This window comes from Hyalella azteca, unplaced genomic scaffold, assembly GCF_000764305.2.
Source record: "Hyalella azteca isolate HAZT.00-mixed unplaced genomic scaffold, Hazt_2.0.2 contig6416, whole genome shotgun sequence".
NCBI lineage: Eukaryota > Metazoa > Arthropoda > Malacostraca > Amphipoda > Hyalellidae > Hyalella > Hyalella azteca.
The window spans coordinates 189,373-211,308 of record NW_025936579.1 but is presented as its reverse complement, the minus strand read 5'-3'; the positions used below and the strand labels follow the sequence as shown (position 1 = coordinate 211,308).

At 39.4% G+C, this 21,936-nt stretch overlaps 1 protein-coding gene across 1 annotated transcript in view; it reads right to left on the bottom strand.

Annotated features, from left to right (window-relative positions):
- Positions 1-339: 339 nt before the first annotated feature.
- LOC108670148 (Ig-like and fibronectin type-III domain-containing protein 1) overlaps positions 340-21,936 on the bottom strand; it is a 61,229-nt gene continuing 39,632 nt past the window's right edge. Inside the window, exons 10-28 of the mRNA XM_047880833.1 lie at positions 21,497-21,632; positions 19,910-20,006; positions 16,966-17,186; positions 16,539-16,742; positions 15,970-16,179; positions 14,710-15,203; positions 14,250-14,425; positions 13,483-13,775; positions 12,774-13,026; positions 11,957-12,079; positions 10,429-10,552; positions 9,631-9,809; positions 9,268-9,381; positions 8,631-8,805; positions 8,133-8,279; positions 7,754-7,865; positions 6,911-7,110; positions 4,791-4,987; positions 340-3,993 (exon numbers count right to left, since the gene is read on the bottom strand). Coding sequence (XP_047736789.1) covers positions 3,754-3,993; positions 4,791-4,987; positions 6,911-7,110; positions 7,754-7,865; positions 8,133-8,279; positions 8,631-8,805; positions 9,268-9,381; positions 9,631-9,809; positions 10,429-10,552; positions 11,957-12,079; positions 12,774-13,026; positions 13,483-13,775; positions 14,250-14,425; positions 14,710-15,203; positions 15,970-16,179; positions 16,539-16,742; positions 16,966-17,186; positions 19,910-20,006; positions 21,497-21,632 — 3,695 coding nt within the window. The 3' untranslated portion in view covers positions 340-3,753. The remainder of the gene's footprint in view (positions 3,994-4,790; positions 4,988-6,910; positions 7,111-7,753; positions 7,866-8,132; positions 8,280-8,630; positions 8,806-9,267; positions 9,382-9,630; positions 9,810-10,428; positions 10,553-11,956; positions 12,080-12,773; positions 13,027-13,482; positions 13,776-14,249; positions 14,426-14,709; positions 15,204-15,969; positions 16,180-16,538; positions 16,743-16,965; positions 17,187-19,909; positions 20,007-21,496; positions 21,633-21,936) is intronic.

The following is a 21,936-nucleotide window of genomic DNA, read 5'->3' as shown; positions in this document are numbered from 1 at the left end:
AGTTGTGATATATTTTCTGAACTTAACGGGCCCAGTTATTTCTATCGCCTTGTCTGCCATCTCTCCTGCATGGCGCTGGGAAGTCGATATGTCCAAGCAAGTTATTGACTGATCTGAAGGGTCACTCGCTCCCAGGTAGATGGCAAAGCCGCTACATGCATTGCGCCTTACTGCATGAAATGAATTAATTTCTTGTTGAAGTCATTTAAATAATGAATAAAATCGTTGAATCTCTAGATACTTGATACTTTTGTATGCATAATTTCAATAAACTTATTTAATGCGGCCGATAAACTATAAATTATTGGTAATCTTTTCAAGGGTGAGTGAAACAATAACCGAAATGTTCCTCTGTATTTCATACGAGTGTAATGCTGTTGTGAGGATAAACAAAATGATCAGGAGGTGCAGACCGAAAGTTCAAAGCTGCATTGTAGAATTTCCAGCCACCGACTCTCACTGCGGTAGTAAAATCAGCGCGATAAATGAAATGTAAACTCGAGCTCTCACTCAGATAAATTGAGAGGCTTTATCCACATAGCGATGCGCTTCTTGCCCTGGTTTGGACCATCCAGACTCAGTTTTGCCCAGCAGAAGGATGTATCAGTGTTAATGTAGAAAATGTCACTTTTGGACAATTTGTTACATTAATTTTTCTGAACACTGGATGCAAGGAAATCCCTGGTTTTAGTTTCTCTAGACGACACGGAAAAATTGAGGTAAAAAATCTTGCTTTGAGGAGTCATACAGCGCGCATCTTATGAACTCGCTCGCAGTAAACTTAATTGAACTCCTGGAACATTAAAATTGCTGGTATTTTTCTCGAAAAAGCTAGACTAGGAATTGTCTGACATTTGTGTAGGCAAATCAACAGCACAATTAAGGGAATGTAAATTATATCAAATAAAATTGAACTAAAACAATTCGGCTGCGTAAGAAGCAATGCTCGATTTGAATATCACTGCGAACAAACGACCTAACTGTAATACCGACATACAACCTCGAGTTAGCTGTCAGTCTTTCCAAAATTCTATGTGCGCAGATTTGCTTCACATGAACATTTTTAGTGAAAACACGAATACAATTTTCACTTACAAATGCATAATTCTTACTCCAACATTTCAGGTCCCAATTTGAAGTGTAATTCAGTCACAACACAATCTTAATCAGTGGTTATGTACAAAAAATTCGATTATGGGGATTTTCTCTTAGAATGCGTGGGATGAATTTTAAGATGACTTCAAACCTTTAAAAATATTACATCTTCGGTATATTGATTATCTTAGAATAACAAAATGTACCAGCCTCATTATATTCAAATGCCCCAGTTCAGCAGCATTCAATTCTCCCCACGACATACAAGCAAAATAATTATCAAGAATAAACATCTACGTTCAAATTCATTACCTTAAACAGACCGTTGACCCATCAGCCGGTGAGCTACGTTTCAAAGGAGTTACTACTGCACGACGCATTATTTAATTTGAATTACTTTCATCTTGTTAAGTAAAAGTTTGCATTTTTGAGCCGCAACTGCTGATTTCCCAAAGAAATTTTCCTGTCAAGATTTTATGTGACTACTGTTTATATGAGCATTAAATTAATAATCTGTTAAGCCGTCGAACGATTTTCTATAAGAATTGACGAAGAGTTTCTGTGCATCATACCATACCCTTCAAGTGGTAATAAAACATTCATTACATTATTTCTCGACTGATTTCTCTTAGAATTTATAAATACGTAAACCATCCGATGGCAGGTGATCAAATACAGTAGCTTGGAATCTCAGCCCTAAAGTCTCTCTACTTCCTACTCTTGGTAGGGAAGTAGGGAGAAGTTCTCTAATAAAAATTTAGTGCGCCCAACACAAAAATAGTAAGCTTTTCAAAATACATTTTTTTCAAACATGGAAGTAACATTATTCCTTAGGGTGAAACCATTAACTTAAAAAATTACATTATATAACAGTAACATTGCTTCCGTGTATATTTACACAACCAATTTTACAGAATTTCCAATATTATGACCATTTTACAGACCAATTTTTTTTTCATAATAATGAATTTATCAATTACGATTAGCGACTCTAATACACACCTTAGAAATGGCGAAACTCTAAGAACTAGCATCACATTTCTGAATTCATTCGTATTCCGATGTGTGCCCGAGAAATGGCTAACCCTCTATGCATCATCACTAAATTGTATGAAAAAAATGCATGAAAGTCCTCAGTGAAACTGTTTCAATTCGCTTCAATTGCACGGGATAATAATAAAACATATGGTTTAATATTGAAATAAAAACAGAGCTCTTGCAAACGCACACTCACTCTGAATTAAATCACACAAGGCCTAGCTATTTCGGTATGGGCGACAGTATTCCACAGCAATAACGGGGAAAGTAAATTTTTTTAAAGTATACGCTGACCTGTTTATATGCGTTCCTAAATAAAGTTGAGACTAAGTAAATAACAGTTTGAACGACAACCAAATGATTAACAAGACGGTAATATGAATGTAATTATAAATATCGTTAATATGAACGGTAGCCTCAGCAGGATATATATGCCCAGGCATATAAAGAAAGATGTTCTTAAAATTAAGTGCTGCCAGGAATTATTCCGATGTCCTGTCAATTTCATCTCTCACTTTAATGGAATTACAACGACTACACATATTTACCAGACGAGTTCTATAAAAATATCACATTTAACAGAGCTACACCTAGCCATTATATACGCCTAGAATTTGCTTCCATTTTTATATAGTTCATGTGTTATTCTTCACCTTATGATAGTTTTTTATCATCTTGAAAGGTCGATAGGAAAACGTCTTTCTTCAATGCAGTGAAATGCTATTTAATTATATAATTTTCTCTACCAACGAAGAAGGGATGGAAGCTACCCGTTACTTAGTATCCGCTTTCTTCGCATGTGAAGACCGTAGAAGTTTGATGATGAACGAAAGTGCTCTAATGCAAAATACATCACTAATGGAGCACCGAGGCATGTTTTTTTAAGGAAACGTCTTGTTGTGGTTTATTTACTGTTTTTTTCATGAGCATAATTTCCGTTACCCTTATTGTGTAAGGTATCATTTTATAATCGGTAAAGGCATTTATGCTGCTCGTTTTATTCGTGATGCGTGTTACTGGCCAGCATAGCCTAATACCACCATCACTTTTTGGTTCCATCCCATGCGTATGCATGCACCGGGGTGTAGTAGCCTTAAGTCAGGGGTTTAAACCCATAGCTCGCGGCAAGTACGCAGCCACTGCTGAAGTCAGTATATAGTTTACATGGATTGGCAAACCCAGGGTTAGTTGGCTCCAGGGTTAGTTGGAGAGCGAAATTTATGGCCAAAAGAGTTTTTTATCTCCCTTTTGGTGCTCCTTGCACAGTGGCGAGCGTTTCAATCTGGGCGTCCATACGGGCACTGTATTGTATTACACTCACTGCAAAATAGCTGCGTATCGCTTTTGTAGAACACCAAGACTCGTAGTTCACGTTGACGCTAGCACAGTTTATCACTTAAGTTATTAGTTTATTTATTACAAGTGTATTCGGTATTAGGGACCAACGTCGAAAGAAACACGTTTAGTCACTAACTATTTTTCATTACCTTTAACAATTCTTTTAGTACGAATAATGAATTATTTTAAAAATCACATTCGTATATAATTAATATACAATGCATTATTAGAACGTCATCTTCTATGCTTCAACTTTTCACCTCATGATTAATTGGCGATCTACTAGCTGTTAAATCTAGAGTATTTTCTGTTGTTTTTGAGATCTTCTTCGAAGCCTGGCGTGTTAGGATTAACAGCAGGCTCTTGATGGGTGCTCCACACACCCCCACCAGAGGTGATGCCACCGTTAAGACCAATCGTGCTGGTCCCGTTAACTGGGGCGTGATTGCTGCTGCCGTTGCTGCTACGGTTTAGTTCAGACGCAATGGTTCCGTTCAGACTTCCGTTTGGCGTCTCCGCAATCTGTTGAGATTTAATGACGGAATATTATTAGGATGGCTCGTCCATTTCGAAAATTTAAGATCGGTAATCGGTAGCCTCCGGAAAGTTGATCAGCGACTAAGTATAGATGTATCATCTACATTCTACAACATTAAATTGGTACTCTATCAAGCTAAATAACTCGTAACATATCATTATTTTGGCTGGTAAATTCAAGGGCGCTGATATTTTGTGATACTTTGTAATATTACATAGTATTTTTTTAAATGTCGAAAATGTAGAGACAAAGGGAAAATTGCACAAAACTGTAATTTAGAAAATATAGTTTTTTCTCGAAACCTCTGAGTGTATTATCAAATTTCGCTAGGGAATAATTTACTAACCCAAATCAATTTTTAATTTGACTTTAATTTTTTGATAAATGTTCAAATTGTTTACAAACCAGTTAGTTCACTGTAACAGAGATGGATATAAAATTATTTAGACTCGTATCAATTGGTTGCAATATCGGAATCCTCTGCACGTATAAAATTGTTGAAATATCCACATGTTCAATTATCAGCTACCCAGCACAAGCACTAGTCTCACCTGCACCTGCACTAGTCTCACCAGCACAAGCACTGGTCTCACCAGCACCTGCACTAGTCTCACCAGCACCTGCACTAGTCTCACCTGCACCTGTACTAGTCTCACCTGCACCAGTCTCACTTGCACCTGTACTAGTCTCACCTGTACTAGTCTCACCTGCGCCTGCACTAGTCTCACCTGCATACTAGTCTCACATGCACCTGCACTAGTCTCACCTGTACTAGTCTCACCTGCACAGTGTCGCCGTTCTGTTCCTTGATGTAGGACGGGTTCTCGAAGGCGATGCCCATCTGGGACGCGGAGCTGGTGATCTTGCCCCTGAGGAGGTTCCTCCTACGCCACATCCACCACACCGCCCCCACCACCACCAGCAGCAGCGTCAACACCGCCACCGCGATGCCTAACGCCACACCAACGCCTGTAGCGTCTGTCGGCATCATGCGGTCTTGTGAGTACATTTACGTCATACGTAGAGTTCAGTTAACTAGGTCGGGAACGTAGATAATTAAAGGTAATTATAGGGCTTTAATTCTTGAGCATATTCATATTTTTACGATATTATAGTTAATTCCATCCTGTGTTTTTAACAATTAAATTTTAATTTCTTTAAAAGGAGGGTAATGTGGATATATTTCGAAAATTAGAACTGTATATTAATGAGAAAATAATTTCCATGTCCTAACGGATCCGGTGGTTTGTAGGTTGATAGCTGGAGACTCTTTCTAGATAATGAAGATCTCGGCTATAGCCCTTCGTTCAGTTGTTAAACGTCTAACGATGTAAAAGTTTTAACATGACCTGTGAACCGAGAGAGATATAAAATTGAAAAGATTAACTCCGAACCTGCAAACGCATGTTGGTAAGAATGGATATTCGAATAGAGAATTATGTACGTAGAAATTTCACATTTCGAAAGAGACAAAACCGAGCCAACAACGATAACGTATCAAATGTAGAACACCCCAACATTTTCAACCAAAAAATGATGAACGGTGGTTACAGGGTAGATGAACAAGTCCTGCAGTCAATTGTCCAAAGTAACAGCAAAAACGGAGTTGAAAATGACAAAATCAAACTTCTGATTTATTACAATATTATGAGATGTTGAAAGTTGGGCCCGACGCCTGCACCAGCATCATCATGCGGTGCCCCGACGCCTGCACCAGCATCATGCGGTGCCCCGACGCCTGCACCAGCATCATCATGCGGTGCCCCGACGCCTGCACCAGCATCATGCGGTGCTCCGACGTCTGCACCAGCATCATCATGCGGTGCCCCGACGCCTGCACCAGCATCATGCGGGGCCCCGACGCTACAAGACTGGCAATAGCTTAGGCCATAGTCTCCAGCTATCAACCAACAAACCACTGGATTCTTCAGGAGATATAAATTACTCTCATAGTACTTATATGTTCAAATTTTCGAGCTACTGTATATCCACAATATCCAATTTTGTGCAAATATCTTTTGAGAAAAATTTCAAATTAGTGTTAATAATCTTAAATAACGTGTATATTGTGCATTCGAAGCCTGGTCTATAATAATTACTTTTCTAACCTGCTTTTGACCTGGAAACGCCAGTAATAAACTTCGTTTGACTAATAAAAAATAAATAAAATCACAAATATAAAGTTTCTGATCTTAAATCAGGGTCATTTATCATTTTGGACATTGGCCAGGACAACATTTGCGCTTCAATTACTAAAGTGTACGAAGAACGAGAGCTCTTTATTGTGCGAACTTGTGAGCGGGCGCCTGACATAGATGCGTGTTATGCATGCCTCATGGAGAGGCTCGTAAAGCGCGGCAATGAACACATAATGTTCTGGCACGCTGCCCATCAAACGCTCTTTGATTCCATAAAAAATGCCGTATCGCCTTCTTTGTTAGCGAATTTATTAAATTTTCTTACTGACTAGACTGTGGAGCAGCGCTATTGAATTTATTTCAATTTTTAGTTCGGTCGCTAAACTGTCAATTAAAATTTTAAGAGGTTTCTGATTTTTGAATGTTGAATCAAAAGACTATGATGCATTAGTAGCCAACCGGATGAAAGTCATAATCATTAACACTCTCCATCATACAGTCAGTGTGAAACGAAACATGCAAGTTGCAAGGTTTATGGTAGGTAGATAGCATGAAGCATAGGAAAAACATTTGTTTGAAAATGTTAAAATATTGGAATTGGTTGCTGTTCTTCAGCTCGAGAATTGCTCATTGGTACCAAAAATTAGAAACAAAGTTCTAATAAAATATATAAGTACTGCTTAATTTGTGAGACTTGCACGTGAAAAAAAGCAAAATAATTCTATGATATACATTTATATGCCTATATAGTTTTCCTACTCACCATGGGTGCTGGCCGAGGACACGTAGGAGGCGCCGTGCCTGTATACGATGGTGGGGGTGAGGACACTGGTGCCCTTGTGGTTGCCTGCCTTCACCGCCAGTTCGTAAGTGAGGCCTGGCCTCATCCCTGTCACCTCGAGCCCCGTGCCTGATGTGTCCTGTTTCTGGGCCACACGCTGGCCTAGCACCCGCCAAAACACCCTGAGGAATGAGCACCAAGCCACATGCCATTTAGCCATTAAAATCACTTGTTTGCTTAAATTGCAAGTTAACCAGGAATTTAAAAGCAAAAACAATACCACAAAAATTCACCATATCTTTATAAGAGAAAACGTTTCGGAGTCATTTAGCCAGAATTAGATGGGCGACGGAGGTGCCATTGAAGGGAGCAATATGCCATACAAGGAATAGGTAATAGTCACTAATTAATCGCTGGTATGATTTATGTTTTTCTTTATGCTTAGCAAAATAAAGTCATGATATTTGGCGATAATTGGGTAACGAGACGTAAGAGAAATTTAGAAAATCTCATCGTGTTCTATAAATCGTAAAGCAGGCGATATGGTTGCAGTAAACTTCGTTGATGTAGTTAACGAATAGCATCAGAATTACCGTGAGGTGATGGGCGATTTTAAATTTATTTGATCAAGTGTTTTTTGGGTCACGTCATTTTTATGTCGTTTTGGTGCACGTCTCGGAAATAATGATGAATTTTATAATTCTCATTCAAACAATAAGAGTAACATCATTATGTTCATTTCTCAAGTGATGCAACTATCTTGTACAAAATTATAGTTTAATATAAAGCCTTTCTGAAGAGTAATGTTTATAAACTTTTACTCACCTGTAGAGCTCAACTCTGTCAGGGTTCTTCTCAGGCACGTCCCACTCTACGAATGCGCTCAGGTCAGAAACGCTTGAAATGCGCACATTCAAGGGCGGTCCCGGCAACATGTCTACAGAATAGTCTTGCATTAGTTGAACTAAAAAGCATTCTGAATTATTATGCGTAACTCAGAAAAATTAGCCTGACGTTCAGCCATCATAATTGACCATGAAGTATTAACTTTGTCCACTGGTAAAAAATTAGGCGGAAAAATCAATAAAGAGTCTGATAAATCAAGGACTTTACATCGGCATTTAACCGTAACAATGCAAACTAAGTGCAACGAGAACTACCGTTTTGAATTTTTTTATTGATGCCAATTATTTTCAAGATTCACCTTTGCCCTCATCGAAACAGGTAAAGATGGCGGGTGCCCACTGCAGCAGACAAGCTCTGTTGTCGCGCACAGGCTCTTGTCTGCACCAGTCCAGGCAGGTCTCCGGCACACCGCGCTGGCTGCAGCACGACCTGTGGTCCGATCCATCTAGTGGACGGGACTTTAGCTTAGAAACAATTCAATGTGGAGTTTTTTCCTCGAGCCATCGGGGTAACCACTTTTTTCAATAAATAAATAAAAAACACTAGCAGTGGCGGGCATAACTTAAGAGTTTGTGGGATTTGCGGTGGTGAATTACCCTTATTCGGCAAACTACAGGGTTGGACGGATAACTGACGTACTGTTTCATTTGGGTTCGACGGGTAACATTGAGTAATGGAGTAATGAGCGTTAACGTATTTTGACAAGAAACGCTTAAAACGGATGCGAAATCGCAATCGCCTGTGAATGAAATGGAAAAATTAATAACATATTTAGCTTAATCGTGTGATGAGTTACCAGCAGCGCAGCGGATGAGCTTGTCGAACTCAGGGATGCACTGATCGCGGTTAAGGACTTTGTCGAAGCTGATCTCGTCGAAATCGCAGGCGTCGAGACACGCGTCGCTCATGTTGCTGGCCCGACAACACTCAGATATTTCCGGGGGCAGGTTCAGAGGCGGCGATATAACCACCTGGCGGTGCAAGTGTTGAATGTGATGAGTTGATAAACAGATATCTTTTATTAGATGACTTGGTGTTGAATGAACTATTAAATGACTAGTAGTAAGATAACATGATATGGCTGATACAGGGTTTTTGATTGTTAACATAGCTCACTTAAAGGAAATAGCGATAGACGTGTCTTATTTCAGCCAAAAAGTACGTTTTTAATTTGTTGTCAATAACCTAAATAAATACGGCGAAATAAAACCATATAACTTCAAACGTGAAGTTTACCAAAAGCCTTTTTATTGGACATTTTATGAATCGGAAATATACTCGAAAATCTCTCACTACCGTTTCTAAACTTCGCAATTCATTCCACAGTTGTCTACTGGCATTAAACCCATAACTTACTACTTCAATTCTGGTGCTCTGAACTTTATCCACTCAACCACCTTGTGAAACTTAATAATTAATATAACAAAATTAACCTTGATCGTGTGTAGTGCTGTTCCGAATGCATTACGAGCGAAGCAGTAGAAGTCCCCAGCGTCGCTCTCATTGACGCTCTTGATCAACACCTCCATCGTGAAGAGGCCCTTGGCCTGCCACAGATGCAAAGGAAACTTTTAGGGAAAGAACGACTTCATCATTTACGATGAACAAGCAAAACCAAAAAGTGAGGCATAAATTTTAGCACCACTCAAGGAATGTTTAAAGATGTGCTACACGAGGAAATGACACTACTCAAATAACACGCTGAGTGAATCATCCAAAATGGCTAGGGCAAGGTTTTAGTAACAAGTGGATAAACACTGCAAATGAATGGTCCCATACCACGACACATCCCTCACCATGTTCTCATCATTGATGAGGTTAACACAGTAGTTATGGTCCCATACCACGACACATCCCTCACCTCCTGGGGACATGGGGTAATGTGAGCACCTCGGGCGCCCCTGGGGACATGGGGTAATGTGAGCACCTCGGGCGCCCCTGGGGACATGGGGTAATGTAAGCACCTCGGGCGCCCCTGGGGACATGGGGTAATATGAGCACATCGGGCACTTTTATTTATTCATTTTGAAAATAATATTATTTCTTTTACAAAGATGCCACAACTATACCTTGAAACCGTTTGAAAAAATAATCATCTATAATTCGTGGGACCTTAAAAAAGAAGAAAACGACCATTTTGAAATACTTTAAAAGTTAAAAAGCTTTGAAGCAGGCACTTACCAGCAGGCATTTCTATGTCGTACCTAGACGCGAGTAATTCTATCACTATCGCACATTCTCAGGTCATTCTTAAGTAAGCAGAGGAAACATCCAACAAAGTTCCGTAATGTTGGTACTAAAATTGACACGGCAAACAAAAATATCCACAACAATAATGAATCGAAGTTGTAGCAAATAATAATGATAGTTTCAAATAGATTGCGTTTACTTGCAATTTTCAAATAATATTTGAAGTAAGTGATCATTCAAACGACACATAAACTATTAAAACTTTTTTGAAGCATGTTGAAGGTTATGTACCTAGTAAACTGTAAATTCGATTCATTGTTTCTGTATAAAAAAATTAGCCAAGTGCACAATCAGCAATTACTTAATAAATCCGACAATAGCGTTGAAATAATAGCTCTACTCACGTGATATGGTGATAGTAACGGAGCTCTGCATGGGAGTGCCGTAGCCGTTGTCCGCATAGCAGGATATGTCGGTCATGTTGCGTGTTATGTTGTGTACAACCGTCACCATGTGGCGTGTAACATCCTGAGAAGTAGAAAGGAGGGATGTTGGGAGAAGTGACATTTAATCACCATTTAATAGCTTATACTATTATATTAATTGGGAATACAATGTGACACCGTCTGGCATTAACTTGGCGAGTTAAGTCATGTTATTTTAATATTCAAAATAACAGAAATGCAAATCTGAAAACAAGCGTTTGTTCATGGAAGAATAATGTAAACCATCTTGTTTGTTCCATACTTGTTCAAGGGAGGATTGTAAACTGTTCCGTAAATCCTAAAGTTATTCGAATAAGTAAAATGATGAATTGACAAACTGCGGTAAAGTACACCAAAGATAATTAAACTTTTTACGAAATTTCAAGATGTGCGCGTAAGAGTATGAAGAAATAATCGATTTTTGGTCGAAAAGTCAATTGATGTGAAAGAAAACTGGAATTTGTTGTGAAACTGCAAACTTAATTTCAATTATTCAATGAGAACTATTTATTTAGAAAAATCATTGCAGCATATGCATGAAAATCTCATGATTGCATTACACCAATTTTTGTTCACCCACTACAACAAATTCCAAGGAGATTTGGGGAAAATAATTTATGATTAACACATTCTGCACAGAGACAATTAAATTGAAACCACTTAATATCACTACTTACTTATTTCAAAAATTCATTTTCCATCAGCTTATTATGCTATATTTCAATAGGCCATTAGAATTCTATCACAAATCTTGTTGCATCGGCCATCAATGAGCTGCAGTGAAGCTCATTGATGTGAAATTAGAACAGCTCTGCAAGCCTAGAGGGAATCCATGAGCTCTTGATTAGAGAACCGACTAAGTCGGGCTTGCATAATCACCGCTGTTAATTCAGCAATACACTAGCGGAGGAGAAGAATGCGACGCTCTCCTTTGGATTCAATTAAGTTTGGAGCATATTTAGCAGCTTAGGCTTGAACATGCATGGTGCCTAAATTGCATCCCTGCATGCACATGTTTCGTTCATCTCGGTATGCAAATTATGTGCACTAACCGGTGTTCCAAACGGAACATTTTTAAACATTTCATGGAGTAAGCATCACTTGATTGAGACAATAAAATGCTTGTGATCAAGAAAGTAGGAGCGAACGAGTGACGCTTAATCAGTGAGTAGGATGCCTGCGATGTAGAAGGAGACAGTAGGTGGAGGATTGGTTCTTACTTGGTGCAGTAGGATGCCTGCGATGTAGAGGGAGACAGTAGGAGGAGGATTGGTTCTAACTTGGTGAAGTAGGATGCCTGCGATGTAGAGGGAGGATTGGTTCTTACATGGTGCAGTAGGATGCCTGCGATGTAGAGGGAGACAGTAGGTGGAGGATTGGTTCTTACTTGGTGCAGTAGGATGCCTGCGATGTAGAGGGAGACAGTAGGTGGAGGATTGGCTCTTACTTGGTGCAGTAGGATGCCTGCGATGTAGAGGGAGACAGTAGGGGGAGGAGACCCCATGGCGATGCACAAGACGGTCACGCTGCTCCCCTCAACCACCAGGCTGGTTGGGTGCACCGTGGGTGTCTGTCAACATGGACCGCTTGGTCACATTGTTGTTCACAATTTTAAATTCAATCCCGAAACATGTTAAAAATTATCTAAAATTCTGTCCATTATCAAATAGAATAGTTAGGAGAAGTTAGAATTTCCATTATCAGATGGAAATGGCTTTTAACATTCGCATTACTTTTCAAACTTGATCTAATATTCAGAGTGGTTAAAGAAAAATTTGTTGAAGGATCCGTCCGTTGTAACCAAGCCTCGTAACTTGGAAGGTACTTTCATTCCACTGTTCAAGTCACATGTTAGTCAGGCAGAACTTTGATGGATTTAGCTGGAGAATTCATGGATTCAGTTGACGGAAAACCAATCGATCCCTTCTCTTTTTTGGGTAAAATTTTTGGAATGAATCCATAACATTTTCTATCGTAGTCGTTGTAATTTTCTATCGCACTTTGTGTCCGAAAACTTTATACAAGACTTTACATTAGAAAAAATTAATAATAATGTCGTATGAATATAAATTTTTATAGAAAATCAGTTTTTTTACAATCTATCCCGGTATTGCAAAGAAAAGATAAAAAATGCCTATTGAGGTAGTAAACCTGACGAATTTATGAATTTATACTATTTAAATTCAGCTTTATTCCTAAAAATATCTTCCATTGAATATAAATTTCGGCACACGAAAACCAACCAACAAACTCAAAGATCAAACCTCGACAAAAGCAGGGTATGCAGGGTCCGTCCAAGCGAGCAGCGTTTCTGACGGCCGACTTTCCCCCATGTCGTTGATGGCGGTCACGTAAATCACGTATTGCGTGTTGGGCTTCAGGTCTTCCAGCTTGATGGCCGTGGAGCTCGTGCGTGTGATGTTGTATGAAAAACCTTCTGTGAGAGATGTGACGTCATTGTCGTTACCGCTGCCGGAGACGTTAGGAGTCTTCACCATCGAGTGGTGAACGACGTATCTGAAGGGCAAGTGAAAAACAAGGATGCATGAAGTTGCAAGGGAATAATAATAATAATAATAATAAATTAGCAGTTAAGCAATATATAATAAGCAGTTGAGCAATGCATATTAAGCAGGTAAGCAATACTTAATAGGCAGTTAATAAATTAGTTGAAGAAATGAACAAATTATTAACTGGTGTTTGAGCATCACGCAAAAGAAATCCGAGCAATAAAACAAGGAGCACAGATACTAAATCGGTTTGTATGCTGTTTATTGGGTATCAAAATTAGATGATTTGGATACCCAATAACCGAATCTTTCTAGAAATTTCTAGAAACTGCTAAATGAACATATCAGAGCTGTGTGGCACGAACGGCGACGTACAAACAACCCTAATTGCATTCACCCCTAGGCCAACAAATTGATTCTCTTAACAGAAAATACCAGTAAGGAAACTAGACAAGTCACTCACTGGAACCTATCAATGGGCAGAGCAAGCTCAGGCGGTTCCCACAAGATGGTGAGTGACGTGGCAGTTTTGCTTTCCATCCGCAGACTGTGAGGTGCGGAAGGCACTCCAGCCACCGGATTACCGGGATCCTGCTCCCCTTTGGCCACCTGCTCCAGGTAGTTGCTGACGTTCAGGTGCAGGACTGAGGATGGCAGCGACACGCCGTTCTCGTTAGATGCCACCACGAAAAACTTGTACAAGAGTTTAGGGTCCAAATCTTTGATGGCTGCAACCGTGTCAGACGTGTTCACCGTCTACCAGAGACGCGATGAAAAGAAGAACCGACGTGAATATTTTCCCATGAAAAACATTGCAACAAAAGCTTTTATTTTCTTTCGATTTCGAATTTAATTATTAATTCTCAAATTATACTTGGATCATATACTCCATTTATGACTATTTCTGAAGTATTAACTTTCTCCAATGGTAAAAAATAAGCGGAAAATCAATAAAAAGTCTGATAAATCAAGAAGTTGAAAATAGAACTATGTTACACTAAATTCGAGTAAAAGCATCCTGAGCCAATAATGTCATAACGCAGATTATTCATATTTAATTTTGCCTGCGTTTACTTAACTGGCATTCAAAGGAGAATTAAACCAATTCAGACACAAACAATTTCCATGCCGCCAAAATTGACCAATAAATGACAAGTGTTTCAAAATGTCCTCAAGATAACATAAATATCAGAATAAATAATCGAATATTAAAGGATTCCATATATTCACCTTATTCAATGCGAACTGTCCAACAGAGCCAGAATTTCGGTCGACGCTCTCGTAGTGGACCTGGTAGTGGGTGACGTTAGCGCCCTCCGACGGCGGCTCCCATACAAACGTGACGCCTTCTGCCTTCACCGCCGTGATGTGCAGCGAGGATACGGGGCCCGGGATGAGGCCAACGCCTGTAGGTGAATATTGATATTTTTTGTTTATTACAAGAAATATATGGTTTGCAGAATTAAATATGGTTAGATTTATCATTGGCAGTAGGTTAGTGTTCTTGGAAATAAGATGATAACTATAAATGGTTGGGAAAAAAACTTGGGTACAATATATGAAGATTGTCCGAGTCTATGATTAGATTTTGACAGACTAGTGTATACATATCGATTTTGTTTATATACGGATGTATAATTCGCTACCTTTAATATTACGAAATTATTCCGAATTTACAAGTGCCACGTACCGTCTTCGAGACACATGACGATGTTGCCGATGTAGGCATTGCATTTGCTGAGGACAACCTCGTCAGGGATGAAGGTTCCGGTACACAGGCTCTGGCAGGACTCAGGCACACCTCGTCTCTGGCAGCACGGCCCGTGGTTGCGGCCACCGACCTGACATCTGAGCACGCGGCTGAGCTCAGCCACGCACGTTGTCGTTAGCGCGCGTACGTGGCTCATGCGTGCGTTGTAGTCACACAATGGCATGCAGCCAGGGCTGACTAAGACGTTGTGGCAGCAGCCTGTCAAGTCATAGGTGTACTCTGCCTTCCTGTCTTCAAGGGCAGACTCTGAAAGAGTCTTGAACAATATACGGCTGGAGGGATCGCTGGCACCGTGGCTGTTGAACGCCTGAATGTAGATCTCATACTCGGTGTCCGGGCACAAGTTCTGCAGCACGAAGGGTGAATGCGGGGAAAGCACGCCTTTGTAAGTTGTGTCCCCGATGTCATCATTCCTACAATCGCATCGAAAAAAATACCGATTTAGCTCAACAGGATATGAATGAGTAGCGTTCAGATTCTAAATAATATACGTTTAAAAACTACTTTTTAAAGACAACACTTCCAAAGAATGCAGTATCTCCAATCTTACAGATGTACAATGAATTTTTCATCTAATTTTCGAAAATAAAAAAAAACTACCTTTTCAATTTTTTAAATATATATAATTTGTTTTTAATATATAAATTTTTTTCAAAATTATTTATGCTGGTTATTGATTCGTGCATTGCCTCTGATTTCACACCAGTGTGCAAAATTTCAGATCAATTCGACAGGTAAAAGTATGTCAAATATCAGTTATAAGATTTGTAGCTGACAAAATTATTTTTTCAATTTTTTTAATATTAAAAAAAATAAATTTTTTTAATTTCTAAAATCTTTTTTTTTTACATTTGATTCATGCATTGTCTCCAACTTTACACAAGTGGACAAAATTTCAGATCGATAGGATAAGTAGAAGTGTATTAAATTTTGATTACAAGATTTGTAGCAGACAGACAGACAGACAGACAGACAGACAGACAGACAGACAGACAGACAAACAAGAAGTGAAGTTAAAGAGAAGTGTTGTAAAAAAGCTGTTCGGTAGCTACAGGACAGTGAGTTTTCAAGTTCATTATCTTGAAATAATTTATTGCATCAATTACACAGGTATCAGCAGGAATATTTTGTACATCGCTGTAAGTGAAATTTTTACAATACAATTTTCAAAGTACTCACCAAACGCCTCGGCAGGATCTGTCAGGGTCAATGGGTCTGTAGTAGGAGTGGAAGGACGTGACACTGTCGCTGTTGTTAACAGGAGCAGACCAGGACAGGAGGGCGCTGGTGGTGTAAATGTTGCTCACACGAACATTGCGCGGAGAAGACGGCAGAACTCCGTACCCCTTCAGCAGGCAACCGCGGTAGTCGGAGAAATAGTCCACACATCTGATGTGGCAAGTTAAGTGTCATCAGAATATGAACACGACGTTGTGAATAAGATGAATACCTCGAAATTAAATACCTTATTTTCAATATATAATTTATCCTCCTCAAACGATTAAGTGAAAAAGTATTTCAACGTATCATTTAAACTTCAAAAGAGATTAATCTTTGCCACAGTCAACGACAAATTATAACTTCTAAAAAGATGAAGCTATAAATATGAGTATTGGGCCTTCTCATAAACTTTACTAGCCCTGAGAAGAAACTTTAATTGGCATACACTTAAGTCTTTAACCATTTAAAGCTTAAAAAATCGGATAATGGTAATAGAGATCCAACCAAAAACATTTGTAAATTCTAACCTGAAATACTTGTAGTCGATTTTCTGGACGTTGCCGGTACATAGCTCGACACACACGTCTGGCAGGCCGCGCTGCCGGCAGCAGTCGCTGTGGTCGTAGTCACCCGCCAGACACGAGAACGCTTCCTGAGCCCACGGCGCGCACACGATCATGTCAGGTTCGGCGATGCGATCGTTGTGCGGGTTGCATAAATTTGTGAGGCACCTGAGCAACCGAGGCCAACAACAAATTTCAAATTAAATTTTACCGTAAAACCTTTTTAGGGGTAATAAACATCGGTGAATGTCGGAATCACATGTATTTGCAAATGCAGTTATCGCGTTCAGAGCAATGAAGGTTATATCATACTCACATGAAGGTTGCATCATACATGTCAATGATGAAGGTTATATCATTCTGAAATGCCCCGTTAATGCCTTAATCTGACCTCTCGTGTGTGATGCCTTTACTGGCACAGCAGGACATGACGTCGGGCAATTTGATGTTAGCGACAGGCCGCCTTGGAGGTTCGAACTCAGGTCGCGTGAGAGCGCGTAGAGTGTAGGGCGGTAGAGATGCTCCGTGTCGGTTCTCCGACGTCACTTCGATTTCGTACCACGTCAGCGGTGTCAGCATCTTTTGCACGAAGTGTGTAATGTTCACCGGCACCTGCAGAAACAAAGAAAATATTTTTTACAAATACATTTTAAAATAAATGATATTTTAGCTTTTGCATTGAGTATTACTTTTTGTTTATATATAAGGCTGGTCTTAATTATTTAAATGAAATACGGTCGTGGAGCTTTGTACCCCGTTGAGATATCGCTGTCAACCAGACGTGGTAATGCGGCAACTGGTAACGTGTTCGTAGCCAGAGGGCTACAAAAATCTCAACGCCTTTTCTCTGTACAGCGATGCGTAAAAAAAATTATGTTCTATGAATAATCCACAGAGTTAGGCTGAGAATTGAATGAAAATAAAATGACAATAAATTTATGGTATTCAAATTCAAAACGTTTCGGGAAAAAGCTGTATCTTTAGCAAAAAATTCTAGGATACCACGATTGCCAACCCACACAACTAAATTCAAAAAGTAGTGATTAAGACTTATCTAATTAAGACTTATAATTAAGATAATTAAGACTTATAATTAAGACTTATCTAATTAAGATTAAGTGAATAAATTCATAAAGTAGTGATTAAGACAGTTAAGTCGGAAGCACTAAAGAATTAATAAAAAAAATGCTGAAATTCCTTCGGACATCGGGGCGACGCATAGAACTGAGTGAACGTGTACAGCTGAATGAGATAGATGCACGAGACGGTTCCAAGTACGATAACTCAGTAACGTTTTCAAAAAGAATATTTTTAATTTATTAGAGTCAATTTCCTCAAAATTATTGAATAACTTGCGTTTTAAATAACTAAACGTTACTAAATTAGTTACTGTAGGCACATCCAGAGAGATAATGAATTCACATAATTGTACAGTTGGTTCAAACAAGTTAATGTACATAGAACTGTATCAAATAATAGCTATTTGAACTTGAAAACATGAGCGTGAGAAATGACCAACTGCAAATGTACAGGAATTCGTTCCGTTTGGTTAATGTTTCTTAAAGTTTGATTTGTCGCAAATGTGGCTTAGCATTTAAGTTAAATAAACCACGGTTTATCAGCATATTATGAATTATGATAATGCGGAGATTTTGAACTGACCATATGACATAAATAAGACATAGATATAGATACACAATCTTGTCTAGAGGAGCTTCAGAGACATAAATAAGCCATAGTTATTGAGGCACATAATTTTGCCTGGGGGAGCTTCAGAGACATAAATAAGACATAGGTAGTTATTTAGACGAATAATTTTGTCTGGAGGAGCTTCAGAAACATGAGTAAGTCATAGTTATTGGGACACAACCTTGACTGGGTGAACTTTCGAGACACCAGAAAGACCATTTGAATCTCTAGTGCATGACAACGAATGTAAGAAAAAATATACCAAGATGAGGAAGAAAGAATGAAGTTTGATTTTGTTATCACTGCAGGTATTCCCGTAGAGAAATATTTTCATTTTCATCACAATTCTTCTTCTAGAAATGGTACCAAAATGTTTATTGTTTACCTTACAAATACCAGAGGGACAAATCTCCACGAGACGCAAGGAAAAATTCCACATAAATTGCTTAAATTATGAGCTCGGAAATCATGTTGTTTTTCAAAGCGCGCGATAAATTCTGGTTTCCTGTACATGCCGCACCGCCATTGCTTCCGAGGTCGAAGTCGCAACAACAAAGCGCCAGCGAATCAAATTTACAGCATTCATTGTAAGGCAATTTCCTGGACAGCGGAGGAACAAGGGGCTTAACTTGAATCACCTTCTACAACTTAGAAGATGGAAGAGCACGATTTTCTTTTTCCCAACAACAAGTGCGGTACTCCTAGTCCACAAGAAGTTAACACGCAAGAAAACATCACTCTTCGCCGGTTAACTGGACTCGATCTCTCGCAGTTGAACACCAAACGACCGGAGATGGAAGTCAGACTGACAAATTTCCGGCCAAACTTTCTGGATGAGGTCAAATTTGGGCCGCGTTGAGGGTCTCTCAACCGATGAAGACTGAAGACTGGCGCTATTACCGGCAATTTTCGGGCACGTTCGTGCTAGAACGCACGAATATATATGAAACTTAAAAATGGTGAACGGCGATGTTTCACGAACGGTATCCTTTCTAAACCAATACGATGTTAAAAAGCATAACTATTTGAAAGGCAACTGGATACTACCTACACGAATTTATAGTTCTGATAGCAGGACAACACTAAAATCGTTCCACTTCTAGGAAGTTGTACATCTAAGGCATTAGTCGAGGCCATAAAATAAACAACTATTATTGCTGACACGTCGAAATTACTTTTAAATATCATGACATTGAACGTATCGAAGGTGACAAGTACCTAATTTCAGAGTCACGTTGATTTAAAATTGTCTGTAGGCGACAAATTTCTTGCGCATTTTAGCCAACGAGTTTCTGGGCTGATTATTATGGCGACATCACTAACAACTTTTCTCCTTGAAAATGACAGTGGCCATACATACACATGAGATTCTAATTTAATTTGAATTCTGTGCCATGTGTCTTCCCACAATTGAAGAAACGGCAGAAGTTTTGACGTTCACTGAGCTAGATATTCATAAAAGAGATGAAACTTTTTAACATAAAATCAGCCAACAATTGAATCCTGGGTTGCAGTTCGGGCGAGATGTAAACTTTTACTTCCGATTCGAAGAAAACCCGTCCACTTTTCGAAACGTAATTCTTATCTTATTTATAATAAACCCTTATAAGGGAATAAGAGTATACTAAAAGTATAGCAACACTCACCCTAGTGACGTATCGCTTGATGGTGATGTGGTCCAAGTTGCTGGCGGAGGAGTTCATGTTTGACCTAGCAGCGGTAAAGTCTTCAGGAGGGTCGAACCTATGGTGGAATAGAATAAAAGTTCTTGGGATAAGACACTCGGCAGAGCTGAGTATCAGAAAAACTTTCTTTAAAGTCATAAAGAAGTAAAAAAAAACAGAGCAGAAACCAGTGTTCAAGTTTCATTAACACCTGACACTACACCCAGGATATTGCCAGGACTGTCTTTGGATTAACAGACCGTCGTCAATGATATTCGTATCAGAAGGGATGTTTACCATAGTAAGAGTCAGAGGACAAAAGTTAGAGTAAAAAAATTTCTAATAAATTACTAGTTAATTATGAGAAACACGAGAAAACGAACTCTCGCTGGTTTTAAGAACATTCTTCACACATCGATGGAATATATCTTAACCATTTTCCAGTTAGTAAATTTAAGGCAGGTTAGACATATTTGCTGGTTTATTTGTGAAACGATCAAGTTTATTCTCCGGCCAGTACAGCAAGTATTCTCTTAAAACACGGTTAAAAATCTCAATATTGTGCCTACTAAACGTTCAGGAAAACGTATTTTCTTAGCTTCGTTGCGCGATAAATACATGCCTATATCCTACATGTTAAAACGCCTCTCTCAGCATTTGCAATCTTGACATTTTTGAACGACAAAAAATACTGACAAAAATTTCCAGATAAATCTGTCGCTCTCGTTGAGTGCGCAAGCGCAGTCGTACGGCGAAGTCATTTCCAGTCCATCAACAAATGAAGAGGACGCGACCAAACAACTTCCCGAATTTAAGGAAACATTCCGCGATGTTTCCGCGCCCAGATGGATGGAAAGTTGGTCCAATCATTTGAACGCAATTTTAGCTCAAAATGGGAACTTTCAGCTGGATTGCTTTGGCGCTAGCAGGTTAGATCACTCAATGAATCTGAATATCTAATGCTGACGTCAGTACGTAACGCTTGTTGTTGGATTTTTCGGAAGCTATTGTTTTGTGCGTCTGCTCAGTGAATTCTTCAGTCAGAATTTTGGCAGTTTTAAGTTAATAATATTTTTTTCAATCAAACGCGCTGCATTCGTCGCCAATTTTTACGGTATGACGTTGAAAAAACAAGAGTTGGAAGTTCATCCATTAGAGGATATAGGCGCTGACGGCTTTTAAATGAATGTTAAATTGCGCAGATAATGCTTTTTATTTTACAGACTAAAATAAATGTAGGACTTCTTGAAGTAAATTTTCGAAGTGAATATTCTAATGCTCACTGATGCCTAAAACCTGCTTTAAGGAGAGTCGTGTTTATGCTAGCTTTATGAGACTGAATTAAAAGCGTATGGCAGTGTTACAATTTACAGCGTGCAGTGCACAACAGTGATCTGCGTATGGAATGGACGAGCGTACTTGCGTATGGAACGGACGAGCGTACTTGCGTATGGAATGGACGAGCGTACTTGCGTATGGAACGGACGAGCGTACTTGCGTATGGAACGGACAAGCGTACTTGCGTATGGAACGGACGAGCGTACTTGCGTATGGAATGGACGAGCGTACTTGCGTATGGGGGTGATGGTGATGACGTAGGTTTCTGGTGCAGAGGGCGCGAGGCGGGGATGCGACCAGCTGATGTTGAGGCTGCGAGGACCCATTACCTGCACCACAGCGCCCACCGGGGGACGTGGCAAGAGTTCTGAGGGGAAACCGAGGAGTGAGGGGAGGTCAAAAGGCATGGGGGTGAGGAATGAGTGAAGCCAGATAGAATGGGTTAAGGGGAAAAAATTAGAAACATGTAGGAAACTGTGGACACCAAAGTTTAGTGATTGAACCGACGACCGTTGAATGACGGTGAATTGATATAGTCCATGAATGGATTATTGTAAAATTGGCGACGAGAAACGTATACGTAGAAGCCAATTTAAGCTTATACGCCTCACCATTTCCGTCGCATTGCATACGTACGCAGGAAATTTTGCGTGCAAGGAGATAATGAACTA